General features: G+C 34.5%; 1 protein-coding gene, 1 long non-coding RNA gene and 1 pseudogene across 2 annotated transcripts in view; 1 reads left to right on the top strand and 2 right to left on the bottom strand.

Annotated features, from left to right (window-relative positions):
* The first annotated feature begins 2,130 nt into the window (after positions 1–2,130).
* Positions 2,131–7,696, top strand: LOC21393608 (annotated as a pseudogene).
* A 746-nt stretch (positions 7,697–8,442) lies between these two features.
* On the bottom strand, positions 8,443–13,001 carry LOC21393606 (probable aminotransferase TAT2). The gene is made up of 8 exons (XM_010093167.2): positions 12,996–13,001; positions 11,541–11,885; positions 10,045–10,384; positions 9,747–9,965; positions 9,604–9,663; positions 9,356–9,511; positions 9,007–9,100; positions 8,443–8,881 (listed from the first exon to the last, which is right to left on the bottom strand). The coding sequence occupies exons 2-8, from the start codon at positions 11,837–11,839 to the stop codon at positions 8,763–8,765; spliced, it is 1,287 nt and encodes a 428-aa protein (XP_010091469.1). The 5' UTR covers positions 11,840–11,885; positions 12,996–13,001; the 3' UTR covers positions 8,443–8,762.
* The window catches only part of LOC112090634, a 6,970-nt gene continuing 3,112 nt past the window's right edge, over positions 13,002–16,859 (bottom strand). Inside the window, exon 3 of the long non-coding RNA XR_002901740.1 lies at positions 13,002–13,066. This is a non-coding gene — a long non-coding RNA (uncharacterized LOC112090634). The remainder of the gene's footprint in view (positions 13,067–16,859) is intronic.

Here is a 16,859-nt window from a genome sequence, read left to right as displayed (position 1 = left end):
CTAATGACTATCTTAACTTAACTTTTCTACATTTTACCTCGAAAATGACATAATTACTAATAATGTCAATTCCTGAGCTCGGATAGTATTTTTCTTTTATCGAAAATGCTATTGCTTAACTCTGATTTAACTAATTGGCAATTAAGGATTTCTTGAGTGTTAGAGTGTTTCTCAGTACACAACTAACATCATAATGCACTTGAAAATTCTTTTAATTGAAATTCTCAAGTCATTTTCGGATTAAAATTCTTTTTGCCTTAAATCGCGGTGAGAATTATCAACCGAACTATTTAATAACGGAAAGTGAATTTAACTTAAAACTTACTATAGAATTTTGAAATGTTAATATTAATTTCATAAATCCTTTATTCACGAAATCAAACATGATATTTTCTGGGAAAATATTTGATTTAAATATATAAATTACATTATTTAATTTTAAGATTTTCTCGGTCATTACACAACAGGTACCTGTTAAAGTTTAGAGGGCATATTAACACAAGTGACAAAGGTTAATGGGGGATTTATAAGTATTTTTGATAAAAAACTTGACGGCGTAAGACTAAAGGGCATGTTGACACAAATGATAAAATTTAAAACGTACACCATATACATTTTAAAATTCAGAAGTATGTGAGCAGATAAAAAAAGTAAAAAAATGACAGTATGCAAAAACACTTTTAATACAAAAATCTTTGGGTGCGTTTGAAACTCGTTCCAAAATGATTTTGTTTTTTGTATGAAAATGAAAATAAAAACGTTTTCAATCTGAGAAATAAATCATTTTTAAAATATGTTTGGTAGTTTTATCAAGAGATTATTTTCAATATAAAAAAACTCATTATTGTCTCTCTCTCTTTGCTCGAGAGAGGAGAAAATGAAAACAAAAAATGAAAAATAAGTCATTTTTCATTTATCTCTCATTTTATACTAAACCAAAAAATCGTTTTCATTTCCCTTTTTTGTCTTTATTACATCAAACGTCGTTTTAAAAATGTTTTCATTTTTTTTGTCAAAAAATGTGAAAAATAAAAACAAGATCAATTCTAAACATGGCATTCATTTCCCCCAATTTTTAACAATTTTCTGAACTCCATTACCAAAACAAATTACTTCGTTAAATTAACACATAATTTCTCCATACTCAATTGCTTAACGCAACTTTCTTAACGAATGTGTCAGATTGATTTTTGAAATTTGACGAAACAATTTGATTAATTTTTGTTATGGAAACTTTCTTTTCGGTAAAGAATTTTAGGATGGAGAGATAGGGAGGCATTTTTTGGGTTAAAGAAAATGAACGGTTAAGATTAAAATATTTAAAGATCAATGGTTAAGATTAATTTAGGTATTTCATTAGTATTTTATTTAAGATTAATTACAAAAACTCCTACTAAATTATATCTCTTATAACACTTTGTCCTCTAACTTTGAAACGTAACATTAATTTTTCTTAAATAATAAAATGTTAAAAAAATCCCTTCATTAGGTTTATTAACATGAATTGACATTTAATTTGTTATTTTAGAGTATTTTGGTAGCTTTATGAATCTGTTTTTGGTAGAATAAAAAAATTTATTAAGTTTTTAAATATATAAATTAGATTAAATTCAAATTAATTTTAAACCATAAAATTACTAAAATATCCTCAAAATAGTAAATTAAATGTCAATTTCAGTTAAAAAACCTAACGAATGAGATTTTTTTTGTTAACATTATATTGTTTAAGGGAATATATATTACATTTTAAAGATTAAGGAGTAAAATGTTATATAATGTATAATTTAGGAGAAAATTTTATAATTAATCCTTTTATTTAATATTTAAAGCGTAGAAAATACAGATTTTGCTGCTTTAGAACTCCACATGTGACTAGCCCATGTCTTTTTTAGTCTATTCTTTAACATTCGTTATTTAAATGAGATTAATTACAATAGTTAAACAAGTTAGAGGACTCATCATCAAAATTAAAAATTTAGGTGATAATTTGTCAAATTTCAGGAACAATGTACTACAAACCCAAAAATTTATTTATGAATCCTTACTTCAAATGCACGTTAACTCTCATAGTATTCTTTCTATTCTCCACCTTCAAACAACGGACCATTACAGACGAGGAGAGCTACAAAGATGGAGAACGGGACGGCGGTGGAGGCAGAGCAACACTGGAACTTCTGCCGGGACGAAGACGGCGAGCCGGAGAGGGCGTCGGCCATGTCCATCCGGGCTGTTCTCTATATGATAAGGGCAAATCTCGATGACCGGAAGCCACCCGTTCCTCTCGGCCATGGCGATCCGTCAGCCTTTCCTCGCTTTCAGACGCCAACCGTCGCCGAAGACGCCATTATCGACGCCTTGCGCTCTGCCAACTTCAATCACTATTCTAGTCCGGCGAACGGCTTTCTCTCAGTGAGAAGGTACCTGATAGTTTATGTTAGAGAGATTGTAATATATCTCTCAATTTCGATATCACAAAATTGGCTTAAAACACATTCGGGAAGAGTGGGCTGATACTAGCGCGCGCTACAGCGCGCAAGAGTGCGCGCTACAGCGCGCTTGGGCGCGGCAGCCTGCGTAAAACAGCCCTCTCGGTTCTGTTTTGCTAAGCCTGCGCGCTGCAGCGCACGCTTGGGCGCTGCAGCCTGCGCAAAACAGACCTCTCGGGTCTGTTTTGCTAAGCCCGCGCGCTGCAGCGCACCTCTTGGGCACTGCAGCGCAAATTGTTGATGGAAAATGTGTTTTCGTGTGTTTTAGTGATCTGAAAAGGTCTCAAACCATTGCATCTATTTGTGATATGTTTTCTCACATATCTGAGCACTTATTAACAATATAGATAACAATTGATATAAGTGCATCAGCATATAAAAGATAACCTTCAAATTAAAAAAGTATCTTTATGTGAAAGGTTGTAACACTTAAAGATGATGGATGCATCACTGTCTTTATTTGATGGACTTCAGAAAATACAGATCATTATTGTTCTGGAACTCAATATTTTTTACTGGATATTGTGTTCAAGGGTTTGTTGTATCTTGGGGGTAATTTGTCATTTAAAACTCATTAGCAAACTTTGAGAAGTGAGGGCAAATAAAACCTTAAAGGAAAGTATTCCTATACGCCTCAAACCCTCTTTCTGCATTCTCTATTCTTTTCATCCTCCCAATTCTGAATTTCTCCAACAGTTTCGAATCAAATTCACTTACTTTCTTCTTATAGGAGATTGATTCTACTGAAGAAAATATCTTCTTTTGATTGTCATGATTATTGTTTTTAAGTTTTATTTGCAGTAACTAACCGATGTAGATGTTAGTGAAGAAAGTCAGACCATCCAAATTTTGCTTTAGAGGTGGAAATATCAGGAAAAAAAAGTATGAGTCGGTGCAAATTCAGAAAAACTCATATTTGTTAAGTTACTGATTCTAGAGAAGAAAATCAGCCGAAGAGATGAAGTGTTATTTATCAGAAAGCATAAATTCCTTCTTGGAATAAGGCTAAGAAAGAGGATCCAAATCTGGAGTTTAATTTTTAGTATTTTAGTTAGTGTTTAACTAATTAAATCACATCACATCATTTCATGATTAACACAAAAAAATTAATTAAAAAATAATTTAAATTTTTAATATGACGTGACATAATTTAATTGGTTCGATATTAATTAAGACATTAAAATTAAATAACAGATTTGAATTTGAGAAAGAAGTTCCAAAAATTTTTATTTTAGAATTTTGTCTAGTTGGCATTAAAAAAATAACGCACCACTAATTTAATATGATGTGAACGTGATATGACTAGATCTAACAATAAAAACCGGCCCTACTGATATGGAAGCCATTTCATAAAAAGACCTATTTTGGCTCTTTTTTTTATTTATTTGGGCCGAAGTGCAAGTGCTAATAAGGAGTACTGTATTTCTTCATTATCACTAATCCACTGTAATGTATCGACTAGAGAGTCAAATGTCCAAAAGTTTATTTTGAAAGGAATTATTAGGAAACAATGTATTTATTTTAAAGGTTCTGTAGGGTTTAAATCATGATTTTTGATTACGCTACAATGTTTTTCTCTCATAAAAAGTTTAAATTTTAAAAGTCAAAATAAAAATCACTAATTTAAACTCATAAATTAAACAGACTTTAGATGATACAGAGTTATTGCACATTCACAAAAAGTGTTATGCGACAAATTTTGTTCTTCAGAGGGATTAAGTTAAAGGAAAGAGGAGCTAAAATTATGCTTCGACTTAAAATGTAAGCACAAAAAATAATCACCCAAAAAGTGCAACTAAAACTTTCTAAATTGGATTATTTTCAGTTTTATATGTTTCTTGGAATAGGCCTTGAAACTTTCTAAATTGGATTATTTTCAGTTTTATATGTTTCTTGGAATAGGCCTTGAGGTATAAAAGAGAGATTTTAGAAATTTCTACCCTTTTTTTTTTTTTTGGGTACATTTTTATTTGCCCCAACTAGCCAATGCATGTATTGTTGAAATTACATTTTCAGTACTCACAGCCACCATATACCAGAAAGTCTAATCGTTCATTTTTTTTTTTTTTTTTTTTTTTTTTTTTTTTTTTTTTTTTTTCTGTGGAGGGAAATAGTACAAATCCTATCTTTTGTTAATTTCTTGGTGAAAAATAGATCCTTGTAAGTTTGAGGCTTAAAATGTAACAGGGCTGTTGCAGAGTATCTCTCATGATCTTTATCCCCGGATGATATTAATCTCACGCTTGGGTGCACACAAGCTACTTAGATCATATTGACAGCCCTTGCCCGTCCCGGTGCCAACATTCTGCTTCCAAGGCCAGGCTTTCCTACTATGAAACTCGAGCAATGTGTTGCAATCTCGAGGTTCGTTGCTTTGATCTTCTTCCTGATCAACGTTGGGAGATCGATCTTCAAAGCGTCGAAACTCTTTCATATGAGAATACTATTGCCATTGTTGTCATAAATCCTGGCAATCCTTGTGGAAGTGTGTCTACTCACGCCAGCATTTAGAGAAGGTTGGTCCTCCAATGACTCTTGATCATTCTTCATTTTCGAGCTCTCATGATGGAGAAATTAAGGTCGGAAAAATCTCGCAGTTTTCATTTTGTATTATTGTAGGTTGCAGAGATGGCAAGGAAGCTTAGAATTCTCGTGATTGCGGATGAAGTTTACGAGCGTCTTACTTTTGGAAGTACCCCATTTGTGCCTGTTGTAACACTTGGTTCTATATCAAATAGATGGTCTGTTCCCGGTTGGCGGCTTGGTTGGCTTGTGACAAATGACCCCAATGGCATTCTTCGGAAAACTGGGGTCCTCTTTTCTCTCTAAATCTCTCCAACTCTGTGTGTGCTTGAGCCTGTTTAGTTGATGTTATACTCGAATCAAAAATTTGTGCAGGCACATACATGAACACGTTGAGGCTTATGATAGTTAGGACTATGAACAAAAGTTTAATATAGTTTCTGATATCAGAATTTTTTTTTTCTTCCTCCAACAGGTGATTAAGTAAATTATTAGCCGTCTTCTTGTCTCATCTGATCCTGTAACCTTCATTCAGGTACTGAATTTTGCAATTCTATTTATGAGTACATGATTATGCCTTTATCTTTCTATGCTTTAACTTTCAATCAATTTGAGTTTATGTGTCAAAAAAAAAAAGAGAAAAACTAATTGGCTTCTATGCTTTAACTTTCAATCAATTTGAGTTTATGTGTCAAAAAAAAAAATGAGAAAAACTAATTGGCTTTTTTTTTTTGACGCTTTTGTTTGATATGGTGCCGTGAGGCTTATGGCTCCCACTTCACTAACAAGAAAAATTATCTGACTTATGTTTGACGCTTTATTAACATATCTCGAGAGCAGGCAGTTTCTGCAGTGGGAATGAGAGACACTGCAGATGACATAGAAAAATTGCTGCGTTTGGAGCAAAAATTCGTGTCATGGTTCGGATCATGGTTCGTGGCTCGTTACAATATTTTTTCTCACAAAAAATACACGTAAACTGAGAATGGTTCTGAATCATGGTTCTGAACTCATGAACCAAATGTGTTAAATTCTCTAACATGTAGGTTTCGCGTGCGACTAAGATATCTGTAGTAATGGTGATTTGAACTGCATCTTCCTCTTTTCATAAAAAAAAGGAGGAAAATATGGTTTCTGTCTTCCCATATTTCTCTCGAACTTCATTGGGGTCTACCGAAAAGTTCAAGAAAAAAAAAGGGAAAAAGGGGGCTTGAGAGGAAAAGAAAAAATAATTGTTAATGATTCAAGTATAATCCATGCTTTTGCTGTTGCTTACCAGCTTAACTATTAAACAATTCGGTTTATGCACCAGGGCGCGCTTCCTAACATCATTCAGAACACAATGGAGGATTACTTCTCAAAAATTATTGAGGCACTGAGAGAAACTGCAGACATATGTTATAACACAATAAAAGAAATCCCTTGCATTACCTGTCCAAACAAGCCGGAAGGCTCCATGCTTGTAATGGTGAGTGGCAGCATATTGCCTGCATACTTTCTTAAGCCACTAAAGAAAAATGTTAAAAATATTTCAGTTGTATTGCAGGTGAAGCTAAACGTTTCTTTGTTGGATGACATTAATGATGACTTGGACTTCTGCCTCAAGCTTGCGAAAGAGGAATCGGTTATGGTTCTACCGGGTAAGAAGAAATCATTTACAAGAATCATTATTTTCAGTTCTAGGTTGCATCTTCGTTTAGGACAGTAAGATAATTCCTGATCTGCTGTTTGACATTTATCCACAATCCAATAGTAGAGCATATCATGGTATTTATGGCGCATTTACTTCACGTGAATGAGAAAGAGAGAGGGAGAGGGCGAAGAGTATTCTTGTTTTACCTATTCATGTGTCTACTTAAAAAATCACGAGCAATAATTTAGTGCACCCGTATGATATAAGAAATGAGGGAAGGGAATGACAATCTTAACTTTCCTCTTGGTATTATTACTCGATTAATTGGAGTAGATGCATAATTTACTGATATGGGTTTATAAGCCGATGATCATAAAATTACGGACCAGGAAATTTCAGTAATTAGTTGACAAGATCTTATTCTTAAATTTAGTAAAAGCTGGAAGGGAATTAGTTCTTTTCCCATTCCATTTCCAAATAGATAATATAAATACTCAAGAGTAAATCAATGATCCCCATTTATATTCCTTTACTCTCTTTTCTAAGCTGACTACTTTTCCCACAATATTCCATTACGGTTTGGTAAACATACCATTAGTTTGTAGGATGTTAAAGTTGATCTTCGTCTTAATTTTGAGCAGGATAAATTTGACTTAAGCAGATGTTTACCTGGACATCAGAACTACTTTTCCCACAATATTCCATTACGGTTTGGTAAACATACCATTAGTATCTTCGTCTTAATTTTGAGCAGGATAAATTTGACTTAAGCAGATGTTTACCTGGACATCAGTGGCAATTAATGAGAAACAGAACTATTAGAATTTGCTTAGTTCCATTCGAAAAAGAAAAGCTTTATGCTATACCCCAATGGGGTGGTAAATTCCACATTTCTTGAGCCAGAAGTAATTCTTAGAATTCACTTTTTTTGGCAGGCGTAACTGTGGGAATGAAGAATTGGCTGCGCATTACGTTTGCCGTTGAGCTTTCAGTTCTTCAAGATGGCCTTGAATGGATAAAGGCCTTCTGCCAAAGGCATGCAAAAAAGCAATAGGATTTTTCGGAATGATAAGCAATTCCTTGAAAATTGGCAGTTAGAATAAGGTAGGGTGTTCTTAAATAAAATCCCTCTCTAGTGAAGATGAAGTCAGAATAAGGCAGGGTGTTTGAAGATTACCAACTTTTGTTGGTTTTCATGTTTGCGTGCACCCAAAGATGACCAACTTCTTGTCGGGTCTATGATGCCTGTATTCGGACGTAGATTGGCAACTATGCGTTGCTTCTCATGTTCTTGGTCCTTGGTGTTTACATATCCATTATAAATGTGGCATGAGATCAATGGCTCCTTGTTGATTTTTTGATATTTGATTGTAATATGCTTCATACTCGCATGATTCCTAATATAAACTCTTTTAGATTAAGTTATTGTTGGATTCCTTGTCTCATTGTCTTTTGCCTGACCTTTCTTTCTGGTTTAACATTTCTAGAAATGATTGTGTTCGCAAGTTATGTAGTCTTTTAAATAATTGGACTAACTTTTTGTGAGAGAAAATATTGTAGCAAAAAATGGTTTGAATCAAAGCCTTTTAGTTAGGTTCAAACCTATGAAACAAACAAAGGCTTTCATCAAGTATGAGTAGTCCCAATATCAGCTCAGAATGATTGTTGCTCATCCATGTTACCGTTTACTCATATCTTCTTTGATTTCCCTTAATAATTCACTGTATAGTTTCTATGTCCCATTTGGTTACCAAGCAAAGTAAGAAATTGATAGGAAAGTTCCTTATTACTAAACGGTTTTCTCTCAGGGCTTTTAAGAGAGACAATCAATTAGCCAAATGCTGGTAATACCACAACTTGTCTGTCATATTAAGCTAAAATCTGGCTATTTTACCAACCAGCAGACAACTAAGAGAGTTTTCATAACAATTCTGAAAGAGAGATCAGCCAACAGATATTGTTGATCACTATCAAGCTGAATATAGAAACCTCATTACTTCTTCTGGGCAAGTGGTTTATTTTTATCTAATAGGTCTAAGCTGGAGATTGAGAACTGAAATCCAACGCTTAAGTTGTATCTCAACTAGTCACTCAAATATATGACTTAGGGACATTAAATATTACTGCTTCTTGGCATGTCTTTGGCAGAAAGCTTTTAGCCTCCCAAGGGCATCTTCAAGAGAAACAAGCTCAACGGCAAAAGTAATTCGCATCCAGTTTTTCAATCCGACAGCAACTCCTGCAAGCATCAATCGATAGAACTTCAGTAATAATGAATTATCTGATGGAAAATAGGCACGGTAAAGGAATCAAAAGGTTCCTTTAGGTGCCAACAAGTGTGCAAGTGAGGCGCTCAGTCTTTACCTGGCAGAATAATGACAGATTCCTCCTTAGCCAGCTTGATACAGAAGTCTACATCATCAACAATGTCTTCAAGTGGGGACGGGTTTAGCTTGACCTGAATTATAGAAAACTTTTAAATTAGTGTAGAACTGTGAGAATTCTGCGGTAGGTACGAAAAAATAGCTACTGCTTAGATTGGAATTGTCAAATCTATATCACGTTCTGTCAGTTTCACATGCTTTTATTTCTTTGTTGAGATTTTGACCATATCCAACATTTGGAATCATGCACTAGTTATAGAGATACCTTACTGTCGTAGAATTGAGGCATGAATACAACAGAGCTAGTCTCAGATTTTATAAGTCCTCACCATTACAGTCATGGATCCTTCTGGTTTGTGTGGACAACTAAGGCAAGGAATCTCCTTAACTGTTTCATACAAAAGGTCTGCAGCTTGTCTCATTATGTTGATGATACTCAAAAAGAATTCGTCGTTTGTTTTCTCGAGAATCTCAGGAACTGCAGCCTGAGGAACACAAGCCACATCAGTTTGGTTTTCACGTTTGTTTCTTCAAATTACACCAAAAAAGGGAAGGGATAAATTGATCAACGGGCTACCTGAATGAAGGTTGGAGTGTCAGATGTGATGTTGAGGCAGTTGTTAATGCTCTCCACTATCTGTGAAGGAGAAAATAGGATAAGATAATAGATATATATTCCATAAGAAGACATGGCAATTTGAGGAAAGAGAGAATAGAAACCCCAGTTTTTCTAAGTAGGCCATTGGGATCATTTGTCACAATCCAACCAAGTCTCCAACCAGGAACAATCCATCTCTTTGACAAGGACCCAAGTGTAACAACAGGAACCAGTGATGCAAACTCTCCCATTGGCACAAATGGATTGCTCCCAACTACTAAATGGCCATAGACTTCATCAGCAATCACAAGAATCCCTAGTTTCCTTGCCGTTTCCGCAATCTACAAGCACAAAAACCAAACACAAAAACCTCAATTACACCAAACAAATTAATGAATTTTTAAAAATCTAATTCAGCACCTTCTTTAAATGTTGGTACGTAAACACATTTCCACAGGGATTGCTGGGGTTGATGATAACAATAGCCACAGTGTTGTCATCGGCAAGAGCTTCAACAGAATCAAGATCCACTTCCCAACCGTTCTCGGGAACAAGATCAAAATGGCGGACTTCGAGTTTTTCGTAAGCTGCTCGAGCTTCATATTGAGGGTAACCTGGTCTTGGGAGCAGAATGTTGGCATCAGGACGTGCCAGAACTGATATTATGATCTCTATTGATTGTGTGCAACCAGCTGTGAGGTAAACATCATCTTCTAATACTTCGTAGGAGAGATCCTTGGAGAGGTACTTTGCAATAGCCCTGGTGTGAAATATATTAAAATGAACTTGATGTTTCATATATATGTTCCCGTTACTAAAATTGTTTAAAAAAAAAAAAGAAAAGAAAAGTTTCCCCATTTGTATTATAGCCCAGTTACTGCATTTGAGAGAGAAATTTTTAGCTTCGAATTTATGCTACGAATATTGGAGCCTTTTGATTTGTCCCGTACAAATGAACTAGTTAAAGGTTACCACAATGTGCATATATATATATATATATATATCCAAACTACAAAAAGACTGACATAAATTCGAAAACATATAAAATTTTTTATAATGCCACCTAATTTTCTCACTCGAAGAAGATTAGTACTGAGCACATTAACATTGAATTTACCAGGTGATTAGTCACTCACCACTATTTTTTTTTTTTTAAATAGCAATAATATGTGATAAAAAGTCATCCTCTGTCCTTTCAAAAAAAAAAAAAAAAAAGTCATCGTTCTGTTTGTCATACAGATTCAGGAATCTGAACCAGCATTTAGGAAGCAATTATGTTCAAGGACTTTTAGGGTGCATTTGATATATGGATCCAGAATTATAATTTTAAATTCTAGTTCAGAATCAGTATTTGTTTACAGTGATTTTGAATCATGATTTAAAATAAGTGTTTGGTTTGCATGATTCTGAATCATGATTTAGAATCTGATGTGATGTTTTAAATTAGCTCAAATCATGATTCTAAAACCACCCCTCTTAATTCAAAGTTATTCAAACCTCTGATTTTAAATCATAGTTTCAGAATCATAATTTAAACCTCAAATCATGAATCATAATTCTGGTTTCAGAATCATAATTAAAATCACTATTCAGAACCATTCTTGATTTACGTGTACTTTTTATGAGAAAAAATATTATAGCGAGTCACGAACTATGATTCGAATCATAACACAAATCCTTAAAGCATGCCAAACGTAATAGTGTAATCAAACACACAATAATATATTATTCATATCACCGGTTATCATTTTTTCAAGAATATAATTTCTATAATTACTACATATCAATCAATATCATAAAAGTAATAGTACTAGTACTATGGAAGAGAAAAATTAGTACTACTAATAGTATTTGGGAAACTATAACCAGAAACATAATTTGCATGCAGTGGCAAATAAAAGAAATAAAAAATGCACCTCCTAGCCTGAAGGACGCCGGCGGTGGGAGCGTAAGAGTTGAACTTGAAAGAGCGGAGGGCGTCGGAGACAGCGTCGACGGCGAGCGGCGTCGTCCGAAAGCTCGGAAACTCGGTGGGGTCACCACGGCCAAGCATAATGCTTGGCGTGATCTTACATTTGGCTTTGTCAAGGTTGTCCAGAAGCATGTTTAGAATACCTCGGACGGAGAGGCAGGCTGCGTTGAGCTCTTTGTTGCCTTGGAACTTCCATTTGATCTCGTTTTCATAATAACTACATCCATTTTTTTCCATATCCATGGCTGATGGCTCCCAACTGATGATCTGATCCTCTATAGCAGGGACGCTGGAAAAACAAAAAGAGAGTTACTATTATATATTATTAGCAGACCCTCATCGAAATTCGGAAGTGGCAGGTAGGTTTGGTGGACTGATTTATTTTATTTTTGTTTTTTTGCTTGAATTGTTAATATTTTTGTTTTGTCTTTTGCTCTTTTCCTCTCTGTCAGCAAAACCACGTGGCGTTTCTGATTTGTTATTTTATAATTGTGCGGACCTGAATATGTGTACGTCCTCATGAACTATTTGGAATAATTTTCTTAGCCAAAAAAAGAAATGTTAGGGAAAATTACAAAATCATCCTTCAGTTAAAGTGAAATGGCAGACATGTTTTTTTTTTTTTTTTTTTTTTTTTTTCCGACCCCAAATGAAAAAAAAAAGGGGGAAAATTTTTTTTTTTTTTTTTTTTTTTTTTTTTCACGACTCAAATGACAACTCAAAATTTTTTGTTGTAATGTTTTCTCCTATAAAAATTTAAATTTAACTTTTTTATTACAATATTTTTTCTCCCATAAAATTTACTTTATAACTCAAGTTTTTCTAGAGCGAGTTGTGAAAAGAACATGTCCAGTTGTATTAGGAGTTATAAAAGTGGCTTTTCATCATTTTCTCTGGAGGAGCCGTTTGTAACACCCCCCATAATATGACTCTAAATTATCCAATTAGTCATATTAAGTAGTCTTACTTCTTAATCTTCTCTTAAATTACCCTAACATGTTATACGTATTAAGTATAAAAAAAATACGGGTAAATTTGAACTTTTTAAACTTCCTAACAAGGAAAGATAATCAAAATATATATAGGCTCCGTTCACTTCGCTGATTCGAGTTTAGAATTCGAGTTTTTCTATAGTAAAAAGCTCTCACAAACAATCACATCTAACTTTTTTGCTACAGTAAAAAGCTCTCACATAAAATCACATCTCAACTCGAATTCTAAATTCGAATCAGCGAAATGAACGGGGCCATAATGTACTCCAACAGGCTGGCCAAACATATACAATATAATACATCTATTAAAAATAGGCTCAGCCTTATACTATATATACCCCCACGGGCTCACATAATCCCTAAGTACAACGAGAACCTCTAAAATGCAGGTCAGTTAGTCCACATACACATGTCTCAGTTTTCAGGATTGCGCCAGCCAACCGTCTAGTCCATAACTAATGCTGAGATGTACCCTCATCTGCATCACCATAAAAATAAGTGAGCTAAAGCCCAATAAGTAGAATAATGCATGATATAACAACAATGAAAATATGTATGAGCTCATGACTTGTTAACATCATACATTTTAACTTTTCATTCATTCTTTTATCTTATGCGCACAATTACTTAGACGGGGTGGTATCCCAGATACCTTATCGGATCGTGTGGTGACAACATACATAACATCAAATGCCGTTGTGTGGGGTAAAACACATTTTTCACATTTAAAACCAATTCTTCCTCGTGATCATCGAGGAAGCTTCCCACACCGCAAGTCTCTATTGAGACAAAGGTCCTTTGACCTATATTATTAAAATGCTGTCACGTGGGGCTAATCATAATAAACACAAATCCTTTCCCGTGATCATCAGAGAAGCTTCCCACGCCGCAAGAGGTCTGGCAGTCTCCTTGGAGACACAAAACCCGTCAAAAACTACAAAACCATCATTTAACTCTCTCTTCACTTTTAATATTCATTCTTCTCATTTTATGTTCAACGGTACATATCTTTACATCATGTCATGCATGCATAGTTATGCTAACATCAATAACACATGTCTCGTATACTCACATATTACAACTTTGAATCACATAGTGTTAGAGAGATTGTAATATATCTCTCAATTACAATATCACAAAATTTTGACCTAAAACACAAGAAGGAAGCACTACAGCGCATGTTTAATGCGCTACAATGCCATTTAGAAAAACAGCGCGTGACAGTGCGCACAAGGCTGTGCGCGCTGCAACGCACGGACGCACTGCAGCGCGCACAAAACAGACCTCTCAGATCTGTTTTGTGATGCCCGAGCGCTGCAGCGAGAATCTCATCCGCTGTAGCGCAAATTGCTACCGAAAAACGTGTTTTCGTGTGTTTTAGTGATCTGAAAAGGTCTTGAACCATTGCATCCATTTGTGATATGCTTTCTCACATATCTGAGTACTTATTAACAATAGATATAACTATTGTTATAAGTGCATCAGCCCATAAAAGATAACCTTCAGATTGGAAAATGCATATTTATGTGAAAGCTTGTAACGTTTAAAGAGGATGTATGCATCCCTATCTTTAATCAATGCTCCAGAAAATCTTTAGACTTATTATTGTTTTGGAACTCAATATTTTTACTGGATATTGTGTTCAAGGGTTTGTTGTATCTTGGGGGTAATTTGCCATTAAAACTCATTAGCAAACTTTGAGAAGTGAGAGCAAATAAAACTTTAAAGGAAAGTATTTCTATATGCCTTAAACCCTCTTCTTACTTTCTATATTCTTTTCATCCTCCCAAATATGAATTTCCCAACAATCTTTACGGTTTTAAACTTGCTGCAATGGAGGTTGAAAAGAACATGACGTCTTTCCTCAATCCTAATGTTCAACTTGATCGTTTTGATGGTACCAATTTCACCCGCTGGAAGGGAAAGGTGTTCTTCCTTCTCACTGTGCTTAAGATCGCCTTTGTGCTTGATCCAAAATTGGAGCCACTTTCTGAACCAAAGGAGGATGATTCTGAAGAATTGAAGACTGCAAGGAAGAAGCGTGAAGATGATGAAGTCATGTGCCGGGGTCATATTCTTAACACTCTCTCCGATAGGCTCAACTATCTTTACAACTCGATGGAGTCTCCGGTGGAGATTTGGAACGCTCTCGAATACAAGTACAAAACTGAGAAGGAAGGTGCAGACAAATTTCTCATCTTGAAATTTCTTGAATTTGTCATGGTTGATACCAAGTTTGTTCTAGATCAAATACATGAATTGCAAGTCATTGTTACTAAGTGTCGTGAATTGAAAGTTGAAATTTCTGAATCATTTTAAGTGGGGGCAATTATTGCTAAATTGCATCAAAGTTGGAATGGTTATAGAAAGAAACTCCTTCATAGGAGAGATGACATAACTTTGGAGGAATTACAAAAACACTTGAGAATCGAAGAAGAGACTAAGTCTCGTGATTCCAAGAGCAAGATTATAGATTCCTCTAAAGTTAATGTTGCTGAAGCTAGTAAGTTTTCAAAGAATTTCAGTCAATAATGACAAGAAGTTCAAAAAGCCCGATAATGGCCAAAAGAAATTTTCTGAAAATTGTTTCTTTTGTAAGAAAGGCCATCGCCAAAATGACTGCAGATACAAGAAGAAAAAGGAAGAAGTTAACACCAACAAAGCCAATGCTGTTGAAGAGAAATCCGAAGACATTTGTGCTACGGTCTCAGAATTGCAAATTAGCATGATTATAGAAACTAACATGGCTGCATCTAAATCCTCCGATTGGTGGCTTGCTTCTGGTGTCACAATCCACGTTTGTAATGACAAGACTATGTTCTTATCATACAAAGTGGAAAAGGAAGGACAGACGGTTCTCATGGGGAATAATGATGCAACGATGGTTGCCGGGAGAGGAGTGGTGGAGATTAACTTTACTTCCGGAAAGAAGCTTACTTTGAACAATGTTCATCATGTTCCTGACATTAGAAAAAATCTTGTATCCGCTAGTCTTATGTGTAAGAATGGGCTTAAGATTGTACTTGAGGGCAATAATTGTATTGTATCTAAGAATGAGATCTTTGTGGGAAAGGGATATTCTTGTGATGGCATGTACAAACTAAGTATTAATAATAAAGATGATGTGAATTCTCTTTATATTGTTGATTCTTTTGATGTTTGGCATGCACGTTTAGCACACTTAAATTTTAGATCTTTGAAATATATGTCTAAACATGGTTTGATTAATTGCAAAGATATTAAAAATGATAAGTGTGAAATTTGCATACAAGCAAAGATGACTAAGAAACCTTTTCCTAGAGCCGAATGTAATACTCAAATATTGGATATGATTCATACCGATATTTGTGAGTATAATAAAATTTTGACAAGAGGAAGAAGAGATACTTTATCACTTTTATTGATGATTGTTCTAGATACACTTATGTGTATTTACTTAGAATAAAAGATGAAGCCTTTGATAAATTTAAAATTTATAAGGCTGAAATTGAGAACCAAAAAGATAAGAAGATCAAAATGGTTCGAAGTGATAGAGGTGGTGAATATTTCTCAAATGAATTTGATGCTTTCTGTGAAGAGCATAGAATTATTCACAAAAACTCAGCCCCTTTTACTCCTCAACAAAATGGATTGGCTGAAAGAAAGAATATAATTTTTACTAATATGATTAACTCTATGCTTCTTAATGCTAAATTGCCTAATAATTTATGGGGGGAAGCTTTACTTACAGCACGTCATGTTCACAATAGGATTACATCTATGAAAACACATGTCTCTCCATATGAAGTATGGAAAGGAAGAAAACCAAACTTAATGTATTTAAGGGTGTGGGGCTGTCTAGCTTTTTATAGAATGATTGACCCTAAATCATCAAAGTTAGGAGCTAGAGGAATTAAAAGTGTTTTCGTAGGATATGCTGAAAATTCCAAAGCTTATAGATTATTAAATCTAGATTCTAATGTTATTGTGGAATCAAGAGACGTTGAATTTGTTGAGAACAAGTTTAGCCTTGATTCTTCCATTGAATTAGAATCTAATATTAATCAACCATATGTTGACATTCCCGGAACCTCCACTAATAAAAGGAAAGAGTCTATGACATCTTTCGAACCGAGAAGAAGTCAACGTGAAAGAAAAGAAAAGGACTTAGCACCGGATTTTATTTCATCTCAAACTTTAACTTTTTTGGTTGAAGGAGATAAAAATGGTGTACTTAATAAAATACCATTGTTGCTTAATATAGAAAAAGATCCAAAGACATTTAATGAAGC

The sequence above is a fragment of the Morus notabilis genome, unplaced genomic scaffold (assembly GCF_000414095.1).
Source record: "Morus notabilis unplaced genomic scaffold, ASM41409v2 Scaffold290, whole genome shotgun sequence".
Lineage (NCBI taxonomy): Eukaryota > Viridiplantae > Streptophyta > Magnoliopsida > Rosales > Moraceae > Morus > Morus notabilis.
The sequence above is the reverse complement of the archived record's forward strand: the minus strand, read 5'-3'. Positions and strand labels throughout refer to the sequence as shown.

What these genes read in the sequence shown, in the direction of transcription:
- LOC21393606 (XM_010093167.2), bottom strand. Translation starts at nt 11,839, where the DNA reads ATGGATATGGAAAAAAATGGATGTAGTTATTATGAAAACGAGATCAAA. An exon ending in CGTACCAACATTTAAAGAAG is followed by an intron (nt 9,966 to 10,044) that starts GTGCTGAATTAG and finishes TTGTGCTTGTAG; the next exon opens with ATTGCGGAAACGGCAAGGAA. An exon ending in GCCTACTTAGAAAAACTGGG is followed by an intron (nt 9,664 to 9,746) that starts GTTTCTATTCTC and finishes TCTCCTTCACAG; the next exon opens with ATAGTGGAGAGCATTAACAA.